The following is an 18,036-nucleotide window of genomic DNA, read 5'->3' on the forward strand; positions in this document are numbered from 1 at the left end:
TTCTTCTTTGTTTTCTTTTTTTTTCTTTTACTTCTCTTTATTTTAATCAGAATAATAATGGGTGGAAGATATACTTAAAAAGAAAGATAAAAGATGCATAATTCGTTTCCTTTATGTTTTCCAACTACATACAGGGTGTTAGTGACATCGTAACGAATACTCAGAGGGATGATTCAGACCATGATTCTGAGTTAATGTCAAGTGGAATTTTCCGTCGCAAAATTCATGTTATTTTTTTAGTTTTTTTAAATTATTTTCAATTCTATACTTTTGCGATGGAAAATTCCCCTTGATATTAACTCAGAATAATCAGCTGAATCATCCCTCTCAGTATTCGTTACGATGTCATTTACACCCCATACAAGTACATACAGTAGCCATACAAGTAGGTATGGGTGTTAGTGACACTGTAACGAATACTGAAGGGGATGATTCAGACCATGATTATGAGTCGATATCAAGTGGAATTTCCTGTCGGAGAAGTCATGAAAATTTTAGAGCTTGTTTAAATTATTTTCCGTTCCATACTTTTGCGACGGAACATTCCACTTGATATCGACTCAGAATTATGGCCTGAATCATCCCTCAAAGTTTTCGTTACGATGTCACTAACACCCTGTATTAATGTGTGTATATTTTAATATTGTAAATGTATACCTATGTGTGTCGTAGGGTTTACCTTCCTCTTTTATCCTCCATGGAGGGTAAACGAAAGCAAATCTGTACAGCACCAACTGTTTTTTTTTTTTGGGAACGCAGCCTGCAAAGTTCCTTGTTGATTCTGGTATTTGGACACTTTAGTATTTTTACATAATTTCATTATTTTATCTTTCAGATCTGAACTGTCAGGACAACAGTGGCAACACTCCATTGCATGTGGCTGTGGAGAATGAGGCTTTGGATGCGATCGAGTTCCTTCTGCAACAGTAAGTACGCCAAGTATCAAAAGTAATAGTGTAACTTCAGAAATATATAATTATATATACTTGTAAGATGGGCTGGGTGACTAAGACACCAAACACTTTAGGACCCCGATACCGACCCCGCCAGCGTGGTCGACGACTTCCCTCAATCAGCGCTTATCGCTATCGACCCAGCAGGGTCGATTAATTATTTCAAATATTTTTCCTCTCAGACGAGACGCCCTGAGCCGAGGTTCGCGCCCAACTGGGCACCGTCTGTTGTCTTAAACATTGTACCGGGTGAAAGCCTTCAGCGCTCCCCATTCGTCGGGCCAAGTAGTTAATGCCATCTGCGGCAAATCTACAATAAGTCACGTCAAAAAAAATATGGGTGACTAAGTCAGTTTTTTTTTTGTACTTTAATCATTGATGTATAATAATGACTTAAAGTTTTAATTTAACCTCTATGCCGCCATTTTAAAACCTTTATACTTAGATGACATCGCAATGAGACAGATAATATTTTAAATTTGTCAGAGAACAAATTTAAAGCTCACATGAAGCTTACTTTATGTAAAAAAGCCTATTATAAGATTAATGATTACCTAAATGATAAAAATGTCTGGTATTGAATGTGTTCCTCTAGTTATTAAATAACTTGTAATGTACCCTCATTGATTTAAAAGATGTGTTGCTGTTGCAGTTTCTTGTCATTTCTTCTCCTCAGCCATAACACCTTGCGAAATGACGTAAATTCAAAAATGTTACATTGACCTTCAACAAGTTTATCCATGATAATTAATTACGTTGAATAAATGATTCTGATTCTGAATGAAGTAATCCATAAATGCGAAGGCGAAGGCATTCAAGAGAAAAAAAAAATGTTTTACTTTGTCATATTGAAACAGCCTCCGTGGTCTAGTGGTTAGAGCATTACTCACGTTCTGGAAGTCCGGCTTCGGTTCCTGATGGGGACATAATATATACATTTTATCTGTGTTTTTGGGTATAATTACACCCAGGCACAAATACGTATTCCACCCACTATTATTCTGATCAAAATAAAGAGAAGAAATATCCTATATTTATATTATTATATTATATTTATAGCTTAGCAACATAATTTTATACAAAAAGTGATCCAAATAGCAAGCAACATACATTACATACATAAAACAGCCTATGTACGTCCCACTGCTGGGCAAAGGCCTCCCCTCAATCAACCGGAGGGGGTATGGAGCATACTCCGCCACGCTGCTCCAATGCGGGTTGGTGGAGATGTTTTTACGGCTAATAGCCGGGACCACCGGCGTAACGTGCCCTCCGAAGCACGGAATCATCTTACTTTTTCGGACAATCAGGTGATTCAAGCCTAAAAAGTCCTTACCAAACAAAGGACAGTCTCACAAAGTGATTTCGACAATGTCCCCATCGGGAATCGTACCCGGACCTCCAGATCGTGAGCCTAACGCTCTAACCGCTAGACCGCGGAGGCTGTTACATGACAAATAACATTACATAACAAATCAATTATTGTACAAACAGGAAAATACGAAACAAAAGAAAAATAGAATGAGTACAATAGGCGGCCTTATTGCTAAGTAGCAGTCTCTTCTTTTTTCTTTTTCATAAATGTACAAAGGAAATTTATTACGTAGATAACGGGAATCCAATTACAGATGACCCATAGGCAAATTGATCTAGCCACAAACCCGAGAGGCCAAAATGGGCTCAAAAGTTAATTTGATGTAAAGAATTTCCAATAAGGTTTAGTGGATAAAAATAATGATCTATTTGCAAGTACTTATCCATCTTTTATTAGTATTCCGTTCCATAACAACATACGGAGGGGGAGTGGAGCATACTCCACCATGCTGCTCCACTACAGGTTGGTGGAAGCAACAACAACAACAGAAAACTGAGTACATTTAAAAAAAATCCTAATATGATTTAATTTTTACATACATTTATAATTTTTACAACTGTTTTCCGATGAGGTAAGGGACCACAAAATTCCACTTACTAAGATCCTGACGCATCACTTTATTTAGCTTCTCCTCACGCATGCTCGCCGGTTTAATTTATAATAATAATAACAAAAGTTTATTTCGGACTTATAAAAAAAACATCTGTTAACACAAGAGAAGAAAATACCTGTAAGAAAGAAAACCTGAAAAGAAAAAGATTAAAATTAGTAAAGAATAAAATATATATAGCTAAAGATATAAAGTATTATTATACTTACCGTCGTCGCACACGCCGCCGTCGCACCGCTCCGCCGCCGCCCGTACCGCGCCTGCGCACTGCAGCCTGCACCTGCGCGCCTCTCCCCGCTAGTTTCCTACATGGCTAGTTGCCATCCAGTGTCCGTTGAAACCATTGTTTATATTAAGTACTAAGAATTGATTATACCTAATTGTGTTGAAGACTTATTTTGGAGTTATTATTAATTTCACCAAGCAGACAACCCAGCAAGTAGGAAGGTACTTAACAACATCCATATTTGTTAGTAATATTACAAACTTAAATCTAGTATTAGTAACAAATAAGTAATCGAGGCCGGTTGGACCCCTTGATGGCGGCAGACTATATTTTATTTGACTGCGTGCAGTCGTATCCATCGGGCCAGCAACCGTGAGCCCCACCGGTCCGCCAGCGCGCGCAGGTTTAGAGTACCTACGTATCTACTCTTAGGGTGGTATTAATAAGCGAATCTCAGCTGAGACTGTCCTCAAGATCATGCTCAAGTCTCCGTTTTTATATGAGAACTGTCACATTGACATGATCTTGAGGGCAGTCTCGAAGCTGAGATTAGTTATACATTGTTTTAAGTTTACGCGGTTATTATCATAATTAAAGCACATAATAACGGGTTCTTACCGCGTTTAAATGGGGATATGAGACCACCAATATTTCGACACTGTTGCAAGTTCCATGATCACGGGATGACTGACGAGATTGGAGGGAGTTATTATGTGCTTTAATTCTGAGATTAGTTTATTAATACCACCCTTAATCTAGCCTTTCTTGAAAACAGCCTGGATTAATAAAGGAAAATAGATTCAGAAAGAAAGAAAGAAACATTAATTATTTTCGGACACCACAGAGAGACAGGAACATTGCATTTAACATTAACTAACAGAAACCGCATAAAAAATAATAAAAATAGAACACTAAGATTTAAAATGATTAGAAAATTATTAAAAGAAAAACAAACCAAAATCATGATACACGATAATTCGTATATAAAAAGTAGCCAAGGCGGACCTTAGACTATGATATTATTATCTTAATTTTCTCGTCATACAGCGCATTGGGCCATACTGTAATGTTGTATGTACTTTAATAAATAAATAAATAATAAGAAATTATATTTTATGTCGTTATAAATTTCAAAACTGTCGATATCCATCAAATGCTCTGGATAAGTACCACAGATGTACTCAGTTATTCGAGATATTTTACTTTACTGACAGTGTAGCAGAGATAAAAAGGTATAAAATCTTTAAAATTCCTTGCAGAAATAAAATGTATACAGAAATAAAACTGCAACGGCTGCAGTGTTATTGCTGAGCAGAGCTGGTTAAAGTCATTACTCTTTTAAAATGTTATTTGCGTTTCCACTTCGGTCTGGTTGCAACTTTAATAGTTTTATTGCAGTGATTTATATCAATGCATTAAAAGCAACTGCTATTCTTTCTAGTGTTTCGTCTCAATACACACAGAAGCTGTGTCGGGAGCGTTCCGGGCGATAGTAAAAATAAAAGAAAAAAAGACGTGTGGCACTCGGGCACTGCCGCGGTAAAGCTATTGCATGGCATTTTTATCAACCTTTTCAAATTTTGTATTTTCATTATTATTAATTCAAGTTACACTTTTTGAGCGTGGTGACCGATAAGAAAACATTTTTTTTCTTTTATTAAACAAATGAGAAGTTAATATTGTTCAAAATATTTTTATTATCTTACGATACATGTAGGTTATTCAGGAATATTTATCATTAAAACTGTAGGTTTATGCTAACAGAAATAAGACACACAAGTTTGAGACTTGATATCTTCTAAATATGTGGAAAATACCGCGTCATTGGTGGTCCCATATTTTGTTGTGGATTCTTGTGTATTTGCCGCAGATGGCATTAAATACTTGGCCGGACAAATGGGGAGCGCTGAAGGCTCTCACCCGGTACAACGTTTAAGACAACAGGTCTAATGGTGCCCAGTTGGGCGCGAACCTCGGCTCAAGTCGTCAGAGAAGAAAAATATTGCAAAGAATTAAGCGCTGATTGAGGGTCGGTATCGGGGTCCTGAAGTGTTTGGTGTCGCGAGCTGAATGGCTGCCTCTATGGCTAGAGTAATCGGGTCGTCGGGATCTCAGACTAAGGCAAAACCCAGAGAGAGTGACGCAAATCAAGCTCTGGTCGACTCGAATTTCTAATTCGAACTTTCTAGAAAATAATCATGGCCGCGCTGCCGAGCTGTGTGTATAGAGCTGAAGAACAGAGTGCAACAACCTGTATCCACGAAGCTCCACTCAATATAATTTCATTCCCCTTATTTCAATGTTCACTAACACAGTTGGCTATCGACCATTGCAGGCGGTGATACAGTTCACCACCTATCACGTTGCTCTAAAGCTCGGTGAAACGCGAGTACTTAGTTCATCGTGCGGTGCTGTATATCTGTCTACCAGCGTGTTTACCTCCGGAACTGGACACCTGAGTTCCTCACCTGCCACTTTGGTGCCAATTCGGACGGACACAAACTTAATCTAACTGTGACAGCTCTTCAATTGTTGCCGTCCTTCACTTACAATGCTTGCAAGACAGAGATGCAGCTAGTTTTAGTCCTGTCAATTTAAGTTAAAATTAAATTAGTGTTTGCGCGAATTGACGCTGATAGATACCTAAATTGCTTATTTGCGCTATGAGTCATGTCAGCTTCGCGGGATCCAACAGACGGAAAATTAAGGAGCGACTGAAAAACAGTGTCTGTTTCTCCAGAAAAAGACACAATGATGAGTTCGTGTCCTATTCACTGCTGTGCTACATTATGTCCTGAGTTTTAAAAATTGTTTTGTAACACTTTATATGTAATGTGTCACAATTTGTTGAATAAACATTTTCTCTCTCTTTCTCACACCATTATGTGCCGAATAAACTCGATTAATCTAGATATTTTTGTTAATTGTGTTTATTTATTTATCTGTACGTATTTTTTATATCAACGGTTACCACATTTCACCAGTTAAAGACTTATGTTATTCAACTTTATAGCGCATGGCGGCTTAACAGAAAGAAGAGCATAAAATATTGTTAGAGACAAAAATAATAAAAAATATTTAGAGGTTGCCAACGATGACAAATAATATTATTATTTTCTTTTTCTCTCTTTACATTTATTGAGAATACAGTCGTAAGGTTGTATTATATATTTCATTTCTGTTCCAGACATGTGAACACGGGACTACTGAATGAGAAGACTCAAGCGCCTATTCATTTAGCTACTGAACTTAACAAGGTAAAATGAATTAGTACAAAATTTATTATCACGCCTAACACGGCATTATTTATGGTTGAGCGTTGGACTCACGATCCGGAAGTCCTGGGTTTGATTTCCAACAAAAAAGCACTTGGTGAGATTGTCCTTAGTTTGGTTTGAAGATTGACTGATTGACAGACTCTCGTGTCAACGTAACTTAGTCCGTCAATCAGCGAAGGTATACTTTTTCCCGCCATGCCGCACACAAACCTCAAGCGGTGATGAGATCTTGCGCGCCACTTGACAGTCTTATATTTTTCAGGTGCCAGTCCTTCAAGTGTTCGCGAAATATAAAGGCCAGTTCAATGTCGACCAAGGGGGGGAGCACGGGAGAACAGCCCTCCACTTCGCCGCCATCCATGACCATGATATGTGCGCCAGAGTTTTGGTAACTACAAAAAATATTTTTATTTTTTTCTACTGGAACCATGCAATGCCCTCTCAAAGGACTTTTTCTTGTTTCTTTAAAGTGATTTATTGTAAGTTTTCCTCGGAAGGCATTTGCCTGGACAAATGGGGAGCGCTGAGTAAAATACCTGGTAAAAAATATAAGACAATAGTCCTAAGCGTGCCCAGGTAGGCGCCAACTTATATTCAAGGCGTCGGAGAGAATCAGACCCTAGTGGGCCGATACTGAAAAACGCTAAGAACTATACATTTTCGACCACGCCGGCTAGGTCAGTAATCGGTATCAGTGTTCTGAAGTGTCGACATACTAAATGTATTACATCCTTTACGTGAACACATGCATACAAACACGAAAACTACAAAAATCGCTGCCTGAAATTTCTTTGGTGCGTTTTTATGTGCATCATGCGTTGTGCGAATTTGCTTATCATGGACACGTGAACACACTATATATGCACCTTTTTATTTAACCTAGGTATAACGTGAGCATATTTTGCAACATCAGAAGCACTGTTAAACCATTTCAGTCATTCGACTAACGATGGTCTTTGAAGACGGATGTTTGTATTACTTGTCAATGTTAATGTCCACAGATTTTTTTCTTGGCAATAAAGAGTTTGTTCTGAACTCGGACAGTATTCGATTTTGAACCCGTGAGTCTTGTCATTTCGGGTTGAGTGTTGTGCGCGCCCTGTGTTTTTTTCGGTCTTTTCTCGTTGTTGATTTTGTTGTGACTGTAATATTTAAGTGATCGAATAGTTATGTGCGGAAACACGGTGGCTTAGTTACTTGTAATTTCGTCGCTGTTAAAATACATTTTCTTCTCAATAACAATTTGTAAGTACTAAGGCATATTGTAAGCATACGCTCGATTCATGTTTTGATTCACGTCGCCTCGTAGTAACACGACTTCGTACGCACTTGTCCATATTTAACAATTGTCTCTTATTGACGCGATGGTATTTACTACTTAGCCGGACAAATGGAAAGGGGTTCCACCCGGTACGAATTGTAAAACAATAGGAGGGCCTGAGCGTGTCCAGTTGGGTGTGGACTTCGGGTCAGGTCGTCGTCTGAGAGGATGACATTTGAGAGAATCGGCTTCAAGTGGGGCTAATAGCGATGCTTAAGGAGAGACTTGTACCCAGCCCTTTAAGCTACTTTATCTTACTCTCTCTCTCTCTTTATCTTTCTTACTTTATCTTTATCTTTATCGTGTGGGTTGTGAAGTGGGTACACAACCTCATCAACCGTGGTGTTAGGATTACTATTGAGCCGCCAAAGGCCCCTGACTCATGTAACGACTACTTACTTACATCAGTAAGTAGTAACCGGGACCAACGGCTTGACGTGCCTTCCGAAGCACAGATCATCTTACTTTTTGGATAATCTAGTGATTAAAGAAACAAGAAACAAGAAACATTTATTGAGAAGCTGTGTAGGTACATACATGCAGGTGTCAAACATTATAAAATTGTCTCAACAGCATGTCCATGTCGGACGTACAATATTACAAATAATGTCAGTATTGAGCATCAAGGAATTAACCAGTAATGTCCTAACGAAACTAGGGCCCAGTTATTTTTGTGATATGTCTCGACAGGGAATCGAACCCTCCCTCGGGATCGTGAGCCCAGCGCTCAATAACTGAACCACCGAGGCCGGAGGCTATTTTATGTTTATATGAGGATCCTTTTTATTATTAGGTTCCGTTGAAATTCCTAAAATAAATAAGATAATATGTCTCGTTGAAAGTTTATTGAACTCGAAGTTTGACCCGCGTTCTTTGCATTCCATCCCAAGTGTTGTACAACTATCGAAAGTTCAACCTCGAAACTATTCAGAATGTATATCCGTGGTATACATACTTTCAATTGTCGATTCGATTATTGAGTTGAAACAAAACGATAAAATCGATATTACATTGTTTTAAGTTTACGCGGTTATTATCATAATTAAAGCACATTATAACGGGTTCTTACCGCGTTTAAATGGGGATATCATCAGTCATCCCGTGATCATGGCACTTGCAACAGTGTCGAAATATCGGGAGTCTCATATCCCCATTTAAACGCGGTAAGAACACGTTATTATGTGCTTTAAAATCGATATTATTATTTTTTTATTTGCGTCAACAAACAGTCATTGTCACCCCAGCATTATCCCGTTTTTCACAGGGTCCGCTTACCTAACCTGAAGATTTGACAGGTCCGGTTTTTTACAGAAGCGACTGCCTGTCTGACCTTCCAACCCACGAAGGGATAACCAGCCCAATACAGGTTAGGTCACGTACCTCCGAAAATGCATTTCTCGGGAATGTGCGTCAACAAACAACACGTGTTCACAATAAAAATCATCACCTTCATCATCTTACTTTCGGACAATCAGGCCGTTGCCCCTGCCATTGGTCCTGGCTACTATTTACCGATGTAAGTTAGTAGTCGTTACATGAGCAATTTCAGGGGCTCTTGGCGGCTCAACAATAACCCTGACACCAAGGTTGATGGGGTTGGTAATCCACGTCACAACCCACACGATACAATTTTTGTTTCCGGGAGATAATTATTGTGCCACCAGCACCATTAACCACAGATTAGTAAATGATACACTAAATAATAATAATAATAAGAATCTTTATTTCGCACCACAACTCAACATAAGGAAATATGAAATGTGACAATATAAGTAGATACATTGTTTTAAGTTTACGCGGTTATTATCATAATTAAAACACATAATAAAGGCAAAGAAAGAGGGTAGACAGATATGTCTGCCCGTAGAATATTATGGATCTACCTACTCCACTCCAATCTCATCAGTCATCCCGTGATCATGGCACTTGCAACAGTGTCGAAATATCGGGAGTCTCATATCCCCATTTAAACGCGGTAAGAACCCGTTATTATGTGTTTTAATTAATATAAGTAGATGATAATGGCAAATATACACTATTGAATATAATGGTGGTGTACAGCTAAAGCAAGGGATTTGACATGCTTAAATACAATAACTAAATACTTATGAATAACATGCTTATACGTATTATTATAATGGTTTTGCCTTTAAGTATTGATAGCGGAATATCGATTAGATATAATTAATCTAATGTGCCGATTTTCATCCGAATCAGTATACCAGTTGAAATGTTGTTGAGATCCATGCTTTTTTTTTTTTAGACGTGACTTATTGTAGATTTGCCGCAGATGGCATTAACTACTTGGCCGGACAAATGGGGAGCGCTGAAGGCTCTCACCCGGTAGAGATCCATGCAAATAAAACGAATTTGACATTTGGCGTACGGTTGAGTCAAAGCCAGATTGCCTCAGATGCATGCATGATGATGCAAAGGCATATAATAAATATATAACTAAGTTGAGAAATAAAATACTTTTTTGTACCGTTGAAATGTGAAAAAATTACAAGCAAATAGAGTTTATTTCGCTTGACTATTAAGTATGTGTTACATTCATTCAAGGGACACAAAGAGGATCTGACTTGAATAACTTAAAATATATTTAAAACTTTACTTTTTAAGTTATTTAACAGCAGTACCGGGGCAAGCTAGAGGAGCTCGGTGGCGCAGCGGTAAACGCGCTCGGTCTGCGATTGTTGAAGTTAAGCAACTTTCGCAAAGGCCGGTCATAGGATGGGTGACCACAAAAAAAAAGTTTTCATCTCAAGCTCCTCCGTGCTTCGGAAGGCACGTTAAGCCGTTGGTCCCGGCTGCATTAGCAGTCGTTAATAACCACCAATCCGCACTGGGCCCGTGTGGTGGTTTATGGCCCGATCTCCCTGTCCATCCATAGGGACGGCCCGTGCCCCAGCAGTGGGGACGTTAATGGGCTGGTGATGACCGGGGCAAGCTGAGGGGGCAAGTGATATAATACGTAATAATAATAAAGTTTATTTAGGTAAAATCTACATAAATCTATAAAAAAAATCGTAAATCGTAAATCTTTATCTTAGTAGCTAGAACAGAACTAAGATCCCAGAATGACCGTTTAAGGGTATTTACATCTACAAAAACGTGATTATTACTTGTAATCCAAACATGAATTCGAACATCATTGGTTTAGGCCTGTCGGATTCGAATTTGCGACCTTACAGTGAGAGACAAGAGCTCTTTCAATTGGGCTATGCCTGGGGTGTCTCATAACGTAACTGCCTTATATTTAAGCAGAATGTATTTTCGCAGATAACGGACCTGGGTGCTGAGTGCAAGCGGCCGTGTAATAACGGGTACTACCCCATACATGAAGCGGCTAAGAACGCGTCTTCGCGTACTATGGAAGTATTCCTCCAATGGGCCGAGTCCAGAGGCTGTACAAGAGAGCAAATGATTTCTTTATACGACAACGAGGGGAACGTCCCTCTGCACTCCGCGGTGCACGGGGGGGACATTAAGGCTGTGGAGCTGTGTCTGAGGTCTGGAGCCAAAATATCGACGCAGCAACACGATTTGTCCACTCCAGTGCACCTGGCTTGTGCTCAGGTGAGAATGTTTGTCTTTGTGATAATGTGAATATGTAATAATAGGGATGTGACGACCCCACCGCCCCGATCTATCACGTTGGTGTAACAGAAAGATCGGTGAGGTGTGGGTACTTAGTTCATCTTGCGATGGATGTACCTCTGACTATCGCAATTGGGTTATACTCGTTTGATTATGTAAGTATTAGGTAAGCAGAGACTATGGAATTCCATTTCCTTCGATCCTGACACAATTCTCTTGCTTCCTCCACATACATCAACCGTTTCATACACGCACGCCGGTTTAGAGTAGATCATACTAAACCTTATATTGTATTATTTAAGTATGTATATTAATAGGTACTTGCGCACTGTAGCAGCTCAGCAGTACCTACTCCATTAGGTTGTTTGAGGTGAGGTTTGCGTCCAGCAGTGGGACGTAACCGGCTGTATTTGTTTGTCTGGTATTGAAGTTTGGTCTTAGGAGTTTAAGACGAAATCTGCAACAGCTTGTTTGTTGAATATTCAACAGCAAGCGGCAGCCTGTGACTTTCGCTTGGATATTGTAACATCAGAACTTCCAGCGTTCCAATCTATCTAGATTAAACTATTATTTTATTTTTATAATATAACATAAGTTCACAACTATATCCCAATTGAGCTAGTTCAAATTCAAAAATGTGTTCATTCAGTAGGCAACATAATTGCTCTTTGAATGTCATTTTTTTGCATAATGAACGTCTCATCCGCCTAAAACTACTGCAGCTTCTCACAGCCTGTATTGCCGGGGAAAAGACGCTGCAAGAAAAACCTCGGCATAGGGCCCTAGACGATCTTCAAAAAAATATAATATAATTATTGTTTTACAGTTTAGTAATTCGGCTACCTGATATCAGTTCCCAGACAGTTAATCCTATGCATTCATACCTTCAATCTAAATAATCACTAACCTTATAATAACCTTTTCTACAAAGTTTCTGTTTAATTACTGACTTAAAACTCTTCAAATTTAAATTCTGAATGTCAATTGGAATCTTATTGTAAAAAATGCACACTAGATTTAGTGATCTTAAATGCAATCGACTGACATGTAAGTAAAGCAAGTTTATATTTATTCCAGCTATTATACAATGAATACATTTTTTTCCGAACAATCCTATATGTGTTTTTAACAAACATTAAATTTTCATTAATTTACTGTGATGCTAAAGTTAAAATACTAATTTCTTTAACTTTATTTCTAAGTGACGTCAGAGGTATATCCATCGCAAGATGAACTAAGTACCCACACCTCGCCGAACTTTCTATTAGACCCACGTGATAGCGTGTAGCAAGCAACACGAGATAATATGTATATCATGATCGAGAAAAGTGTGTTAGTGAAAACAACTCGTTGGTTCAAGCCCGGTACCGCGGCTCGAGCCGCCGCGCCCGGTTTGTGAAGCAAGCCGGTGACACAGGACTGCAGTGTCTCAATACTACATTAGACTTATGTGCGTGTATGGTGTAGCGTGGCAACGTGATATGTCTATAACGGTCGAGCCAAGTGTGCTAATGAAAACAACTCGCTGGTTCAAGTCCGGTACTATGGCTCGAGCCGGCGTTCCCGGTTTGTGAAGCAAGCCGGTGACACAGGACTGCAGTGTCTCAATACTACATTAGACTTATGTGTGTGTATGGTGTAGCGTGGCAACGTGATATGTCTATAACGGTCGAGATAAGTGTGCTAGTGAAAACAACTCGTTGGTTCAAGCCCGGTATCTTGGCTCGAACCGCCGCTCCCGGTGTGTGAAGCAAACCGGTGCGACACACAGGACCGCAGAATATTCTTTTTCAGCAATTCACTAGTTTTTATACACCATTACAAATTAGCAGCATGTTATGTGAATTATGACTGGTAATTTGTTACTCGTCTAGCCTACTTGACTTTTGTTCTCAAGACATTTATTCCGAGACCACATTGCGTAATGCCACGTAATTAGGCGAGCACTTTTCTTCGTGATAAAATAATCTCGGTTGGCAACGAGCCAAAACACACTTGTTATTGTGACACATAAACTCGCAACTATATCTCAATTGGGGTAGTCAAAAATACGTCCATCGCAAGATGAACTAACTCCACTCCTCACTGAGCTTTCTGTTAAACCAACGTGATAGGTGGTGAGCCGTATCGCTGTCTTTAATGGTCGAGCCACCTGTGTTAGTGAAAACTGCACTTAAGATAAAGTATTTACTCATTGGTGCAAGTCCGGTACCGATGTGACACTATAGCTACACACAACCTGTGCTTACCACATAATATAACAGGGGTACGCAGGGGTGTAGGTGTCTCTATCGGGAACCGAACCCGGACCTCTAAATCGTGTGGCGAAAGCTCTAACTACTACACCACAGAGGCTATCGTAAATAATAAAGTGTGTGAGTGCGTGTGGCTGGGTGTGTAAGTGTGAGTGTGTGTGTGTGTGTGTGTCTATTACTCACTGGATGAAGATATTTTTGAGTTTGAGTTAGTGAAAATTGCACAGTAAATAACTCACTGGTGCAAGTACCGGGGATCAAACCGGTGCTCCATAAAAACAGGACCCGAGTGACTAAGTATATATAAAGTGCGTAATCACTAAAAGTGCTCATTCCAGGGTGCGCTGGAGATCGTGAAGCTGATGTTCGCGATGCAGCCTAAAGAGAAACAGGCCTGCCTGACCTCGTGTGACGTGCAGAAGATGACTCCAATACACTGCGCTGCGATGTTCGACCATCCCGATATCGTCAGCTATCTGATCTCTGAAGGATCAGACGTCAATCCCTTGGACAAGGAGAGGAGGTCGCCGCTGTTACTCGCTGCTTCCAGGGCTGGCTGGAGGACTGTTCATATCTTGGTGAGTCTTCTGACGCCACAATCATTCTTACACACGCTAACCGGCTTACTAGTAAAACAATAAACGTCGTTGAAGATTTTTTTGACATGACTTACTGGGGATTTGCCGCAATTGGCATTAACTACTTGGCCGAACAAATTGGAAGCGCTAAGGGCTCTTACTCGGTACAAAATTTAAGTCAACAGGTATGAGGGTGCCCAGTCGAATGACTGACCGCACTCATCATTCTGAATTTTGTTGGTCAGTGTAAACTGTAAATAGCTAAGAAACTGTAAATAGGCGCCGAGGTTTTTTTGTTAAGATTAAAGGAAAGGGACGAATGATTGACAGAGATAAAAATGATGGAACACACGACAATTTTAGAAAGAAATGTCAAATAAAAGAAAATAATTTCCTAACTTTATAATAACCAAGTTACTAAATAAAAAAGGTGAAATAAAATAAGAGAAGCACTTTGCAATTAGCAGGCATTGACATTTCGTTTCCATTTCTTCTGACCTTATTTGCCAAACCTTTGATTTTCACATCCGTGAACAAGGAACTCTCCTTGAAATATAATATTCGGTTTGGATTTCCGGCGGGATTTATTGGGGAAAAAAATGAATTTGGAAAACGAACTTTATCTATAGGATTCGGGTTCTGCACCAACCTTCGATATAACAGTGTGATGGAGTACTTACCTACATACTGCTACTGGCTCCGATTCCTACTTATCACCAATTTAAGAGCCACGCTCTTGTCGATGTAGCATTCTCCATGCTACTTTTCAGGGAAAATTAGGGCAGTGGTTCCTCCTCCTAATTTTATTTAAATTTATACCTCTAAAACAACCGTCTAAATAAATTTACATCGGCAGATAACCCGGCAGAATTAAGTTGATATCACATGGCAAACGGGTTGTATACCAGGGAGATACCTATTTGATTCGCTCGGGTTATTAGGGATGAATAACCCATCCCTTTCCTTTTCGGTGGATAAGACAATGAAAGGTATAACTTAAAATAAAATTTGATGGTGTCTACAGGTATTATACTAATACTTTATTATTTTATTTTATGGTTCCAAAAGTGTGAGAACTGCTGTTGTAAAGTGAATTTCTCCCGTTAGATCCGTCTTGGCGCCGACATACAACTGAAGGACATAAATTCAAGGAACGTGCTTCATTTGGTGGTGATGAATGGTGGTAGACTTGAAGACTTTGCTGCCAATTGCAAGGTCAGTATATACGGTTGCGCCGCAGCCCGGACACTTCATACAAAAATGTAATTACTATCGTGTGCCGCCTTATCGCGTAAATAAGAGGGAGACAGACAATCCACGTGCGCTCCCTGTTACTCTTTAGCGGCTTACAGCCAAGGTTAGACCCAGAGGGGATGAGGTAAATGTAACTCGGCGCCCGATATTGGTGCGGGGCGGAGAGTTACAGTTATTGGCGTGTTTCATTCATTTTCAATTATATTTTATGGTTCCGACCAAGCAAACAATGCTATCCAAGCCAATTGAGCAGTTGATAAAGAAAATATTTGAGGGGGCATTAATGCCCGTTTGAGTTTTCTTCCCACTTCTCCTAGTTTATTGTTAGTGTGTGTGTATGGGGGGGAGGTCGGTGAGGGAAGCGTGCTGATTGGCTCAACACGTCGAAAGGTCACAGAAGAATCCAATGAAGTAGAAACAATGAATACTATCCAAGGCAAATGTGCAGTAACCTATAATAAAAACAATAATTGACGGGGCAATAATGCATCATTACAGTTTCCTTTCCACTTCTCCTGGTTACACTGTTAGTCTATGGGGGGGATCGGTGAGGGAAACGTGCCAATTGGCTCAACACGTTGATAGGTCACGGAAGCGGTCACAATTGGTATATTGGACGGTCATTAAGAATCCAGAGATTGTCGATGGGCTTGAGCTAAGACTTTTGTAACTGTTCCAGGATCGTTGTGAGAAGAGCCTGGCGCAACTCCTGAATGAGAAGGACAGTACCGGGTGCTCGCCACTGCACTACGCCAGTCGAGAAGGCCACATCAGGTCCTTGGAAAACCTCATCAAACTCGGCGCATGTATTAATTTAAAAAACAACAATAATGAAAGCCCTCTTCATTTTGCTGCCAGGTGAAGCCATTTTTATTTAAGTTTTTTCTAGGACTGATCACATTCCCACCTGATGGTAAGTAAAGTGGTGTGTGGTGCATGCTTACCTTGTAAGTGCCTATTTACATTTCTTGGACTTATCGAGGATTTGTCTCATCTGAGAGGATAATATTTGAAAGATTTAATCGACCCTAGTCAATAGTGACAAACGTTAAATGTGGGAAATCATCGAACACGCCGTCAAGGTCGATATCGGGGTTCTGAAGTATTTTTGCGCCCATCAGGCCACCTCTAAAGCTAGAGTAATCGGTTCGTCGATTAGTTTGACCTATGATATTGCCGAACTTTTACAGGTTATGTGTTATTTCAGATACGGTCGGTACCACACAGCCTGTCAGCTGCTGGACTCAGATAAAGGCACGTTTATCATCAATGAGAGTGATGGTGAGGGCTTGACTCCGCTGCACATAGCTTCCCGCGAGGGCCACACTAGAGTGGTTCAACTCCTACTGAACCGTGGAGCACTCCTACACAGGGACCATAATGGCAGGAACCCTCTACATCTAGCCGCTATGAGTGGCTACACTCAAACTATAGAACTCCTGCATTCGGTTCACTCACATCTGCTGGACCAAGTCGATAAAGATGGGGTAAGTGTGTCATTGTTTCTGTTATAATTGTTCTTCTATCGTGTGGATTGTGAGGTTAATTACCAACCCCATCAACCCTGGTGTCAGGTTATTACTGAGCCGCTATAGGCCCCTGACATGACTCACGTAACGACTACGTACTTACGTCAGTAAGTATTAACCGGGACCAACGGCTTAACGTGCCTTCCGAAGCACGGATCTTTTTAGTTTTTGGACAATCAGGTGATCAGCCTGTAATGTTCTAACCAAACTAGAGATCACAAAGTGATTTTTGTGATTTGTCCCCACCGGGATTCGAACCCGGGACCTCCGGATCGCGAGCACAACGCTCAACCACTGGACCACGGAGGCCGCCGGAGTCTGTTATATAATGAGGATAAAGACTAGAATCTAGAGGTTAAATGCAGCAAATTAAAATTCAAAAATATCTTTATTTAGTAGGTAACATAGTTACACTTTGAATTGTCAATTTTTACATAACGAACGTCTCATCCGCCTAAAACTACTGCAGCTTCTCACAACCTGTATAGCCGGGGAAAGAAGCTGCAAGAAAAACCGCACTGTTGAGTTTTCCTAAATTTTGACAGTTTTTCATACTGTCCAGGTGAAATTCTCGATAAATTGCTATAAAATGTGGATCAGCATGGAGTGTAATCCGTCTGAAAGATGAGTTACGAAAAAGAAAAGCCATCAATTTGAAAAAGGCAGTTTTGATTGAAGATAAGTTTTATCTTTATGGACTAAATATATACACAATAAAGTTACTTTTAGTTTAAAATTATAACCAAAACAATAATGTTTTTTTATTCAAATAGTATGGGAAACTGGCAAAATTTTAGAACACTCAACAGTAGCGACCCTTGTAGGGAGAAATAAGCAGTTTGATCCTCATTGAGTTAACATGAAAATATATTAGATGGGATTCACATAACGTGACATTTCGTGTGTGTTATATTCGTTTGCAACTTGGATAAAGCCGTAATATATTCGTATATTGTGTAGGTACCCTTGTTTACAAATAACTGCTTCCTGTTTCAAACAGAATGGAAAAAAATACCTACCTACAATATTTTTTGTAATATATTCCTTTCGCAACTTT

The 18,036-nt window shown here is 39.8% G+C and overlaps 1 protein-coding gene across 1 annotated transcript in view; it reads left to right on the forward strand.

The window, feature by feature from the left end:
• LOC126380069 (transient receptor potential cation channel subfamily A member 1) overlaps positions 1-18,036 on the forward strand; it is a 58,890-nt gene that overhangs the window by 33,409 nt on the left and 7,445 nt on the right. The window contains exons 3-10 of the mRNA XM_050029264.1: positions 836-926; positions 6,352-6,421; positions 6,705-6,830; positions 11,046-11,342; positions 13,957-14,196; positions 15,304-15,411; positions 16,130-16,308; positions 16,658-16,937. Of these exons, the coding sequence (XP_049885221.1) occupies positions 836-926; positions 6,352-6,421; positions 6,705-6,830; positions 11,046-11,342; positions 13,957-14,196; positions 15,304-15,411; positions 16,130-16,308; positions 16,658-16,937 (1,391 nt within the window). The remainder of the gene's footprint in view (positions 1-835; positions 927-6,351; positions 6,422-6,704; positions 6,831-11,045; positions 11,343-13,956; positions 14,197-15,303; positions 15,412-16,129; positions 16,309-16,657; positions 16,938-18,036) is intronic.

The sequence above is a fragment of the Pectinophora gossypiella genome, chromosome Z (genome assembly GCF_024362695.1).
Source record: "Pectinophora gossypiella chromosome Z, ilPecGoss1.1, whole genome shotgun sequence".
In the NCBI taxonomy this organism is placed as follows: Eukaryota; Metazoa; Arthropoda; class Insecta; order Lepidoptera; family Gelechiidae; genus Pectinophora; species Pectinophora gossypiella.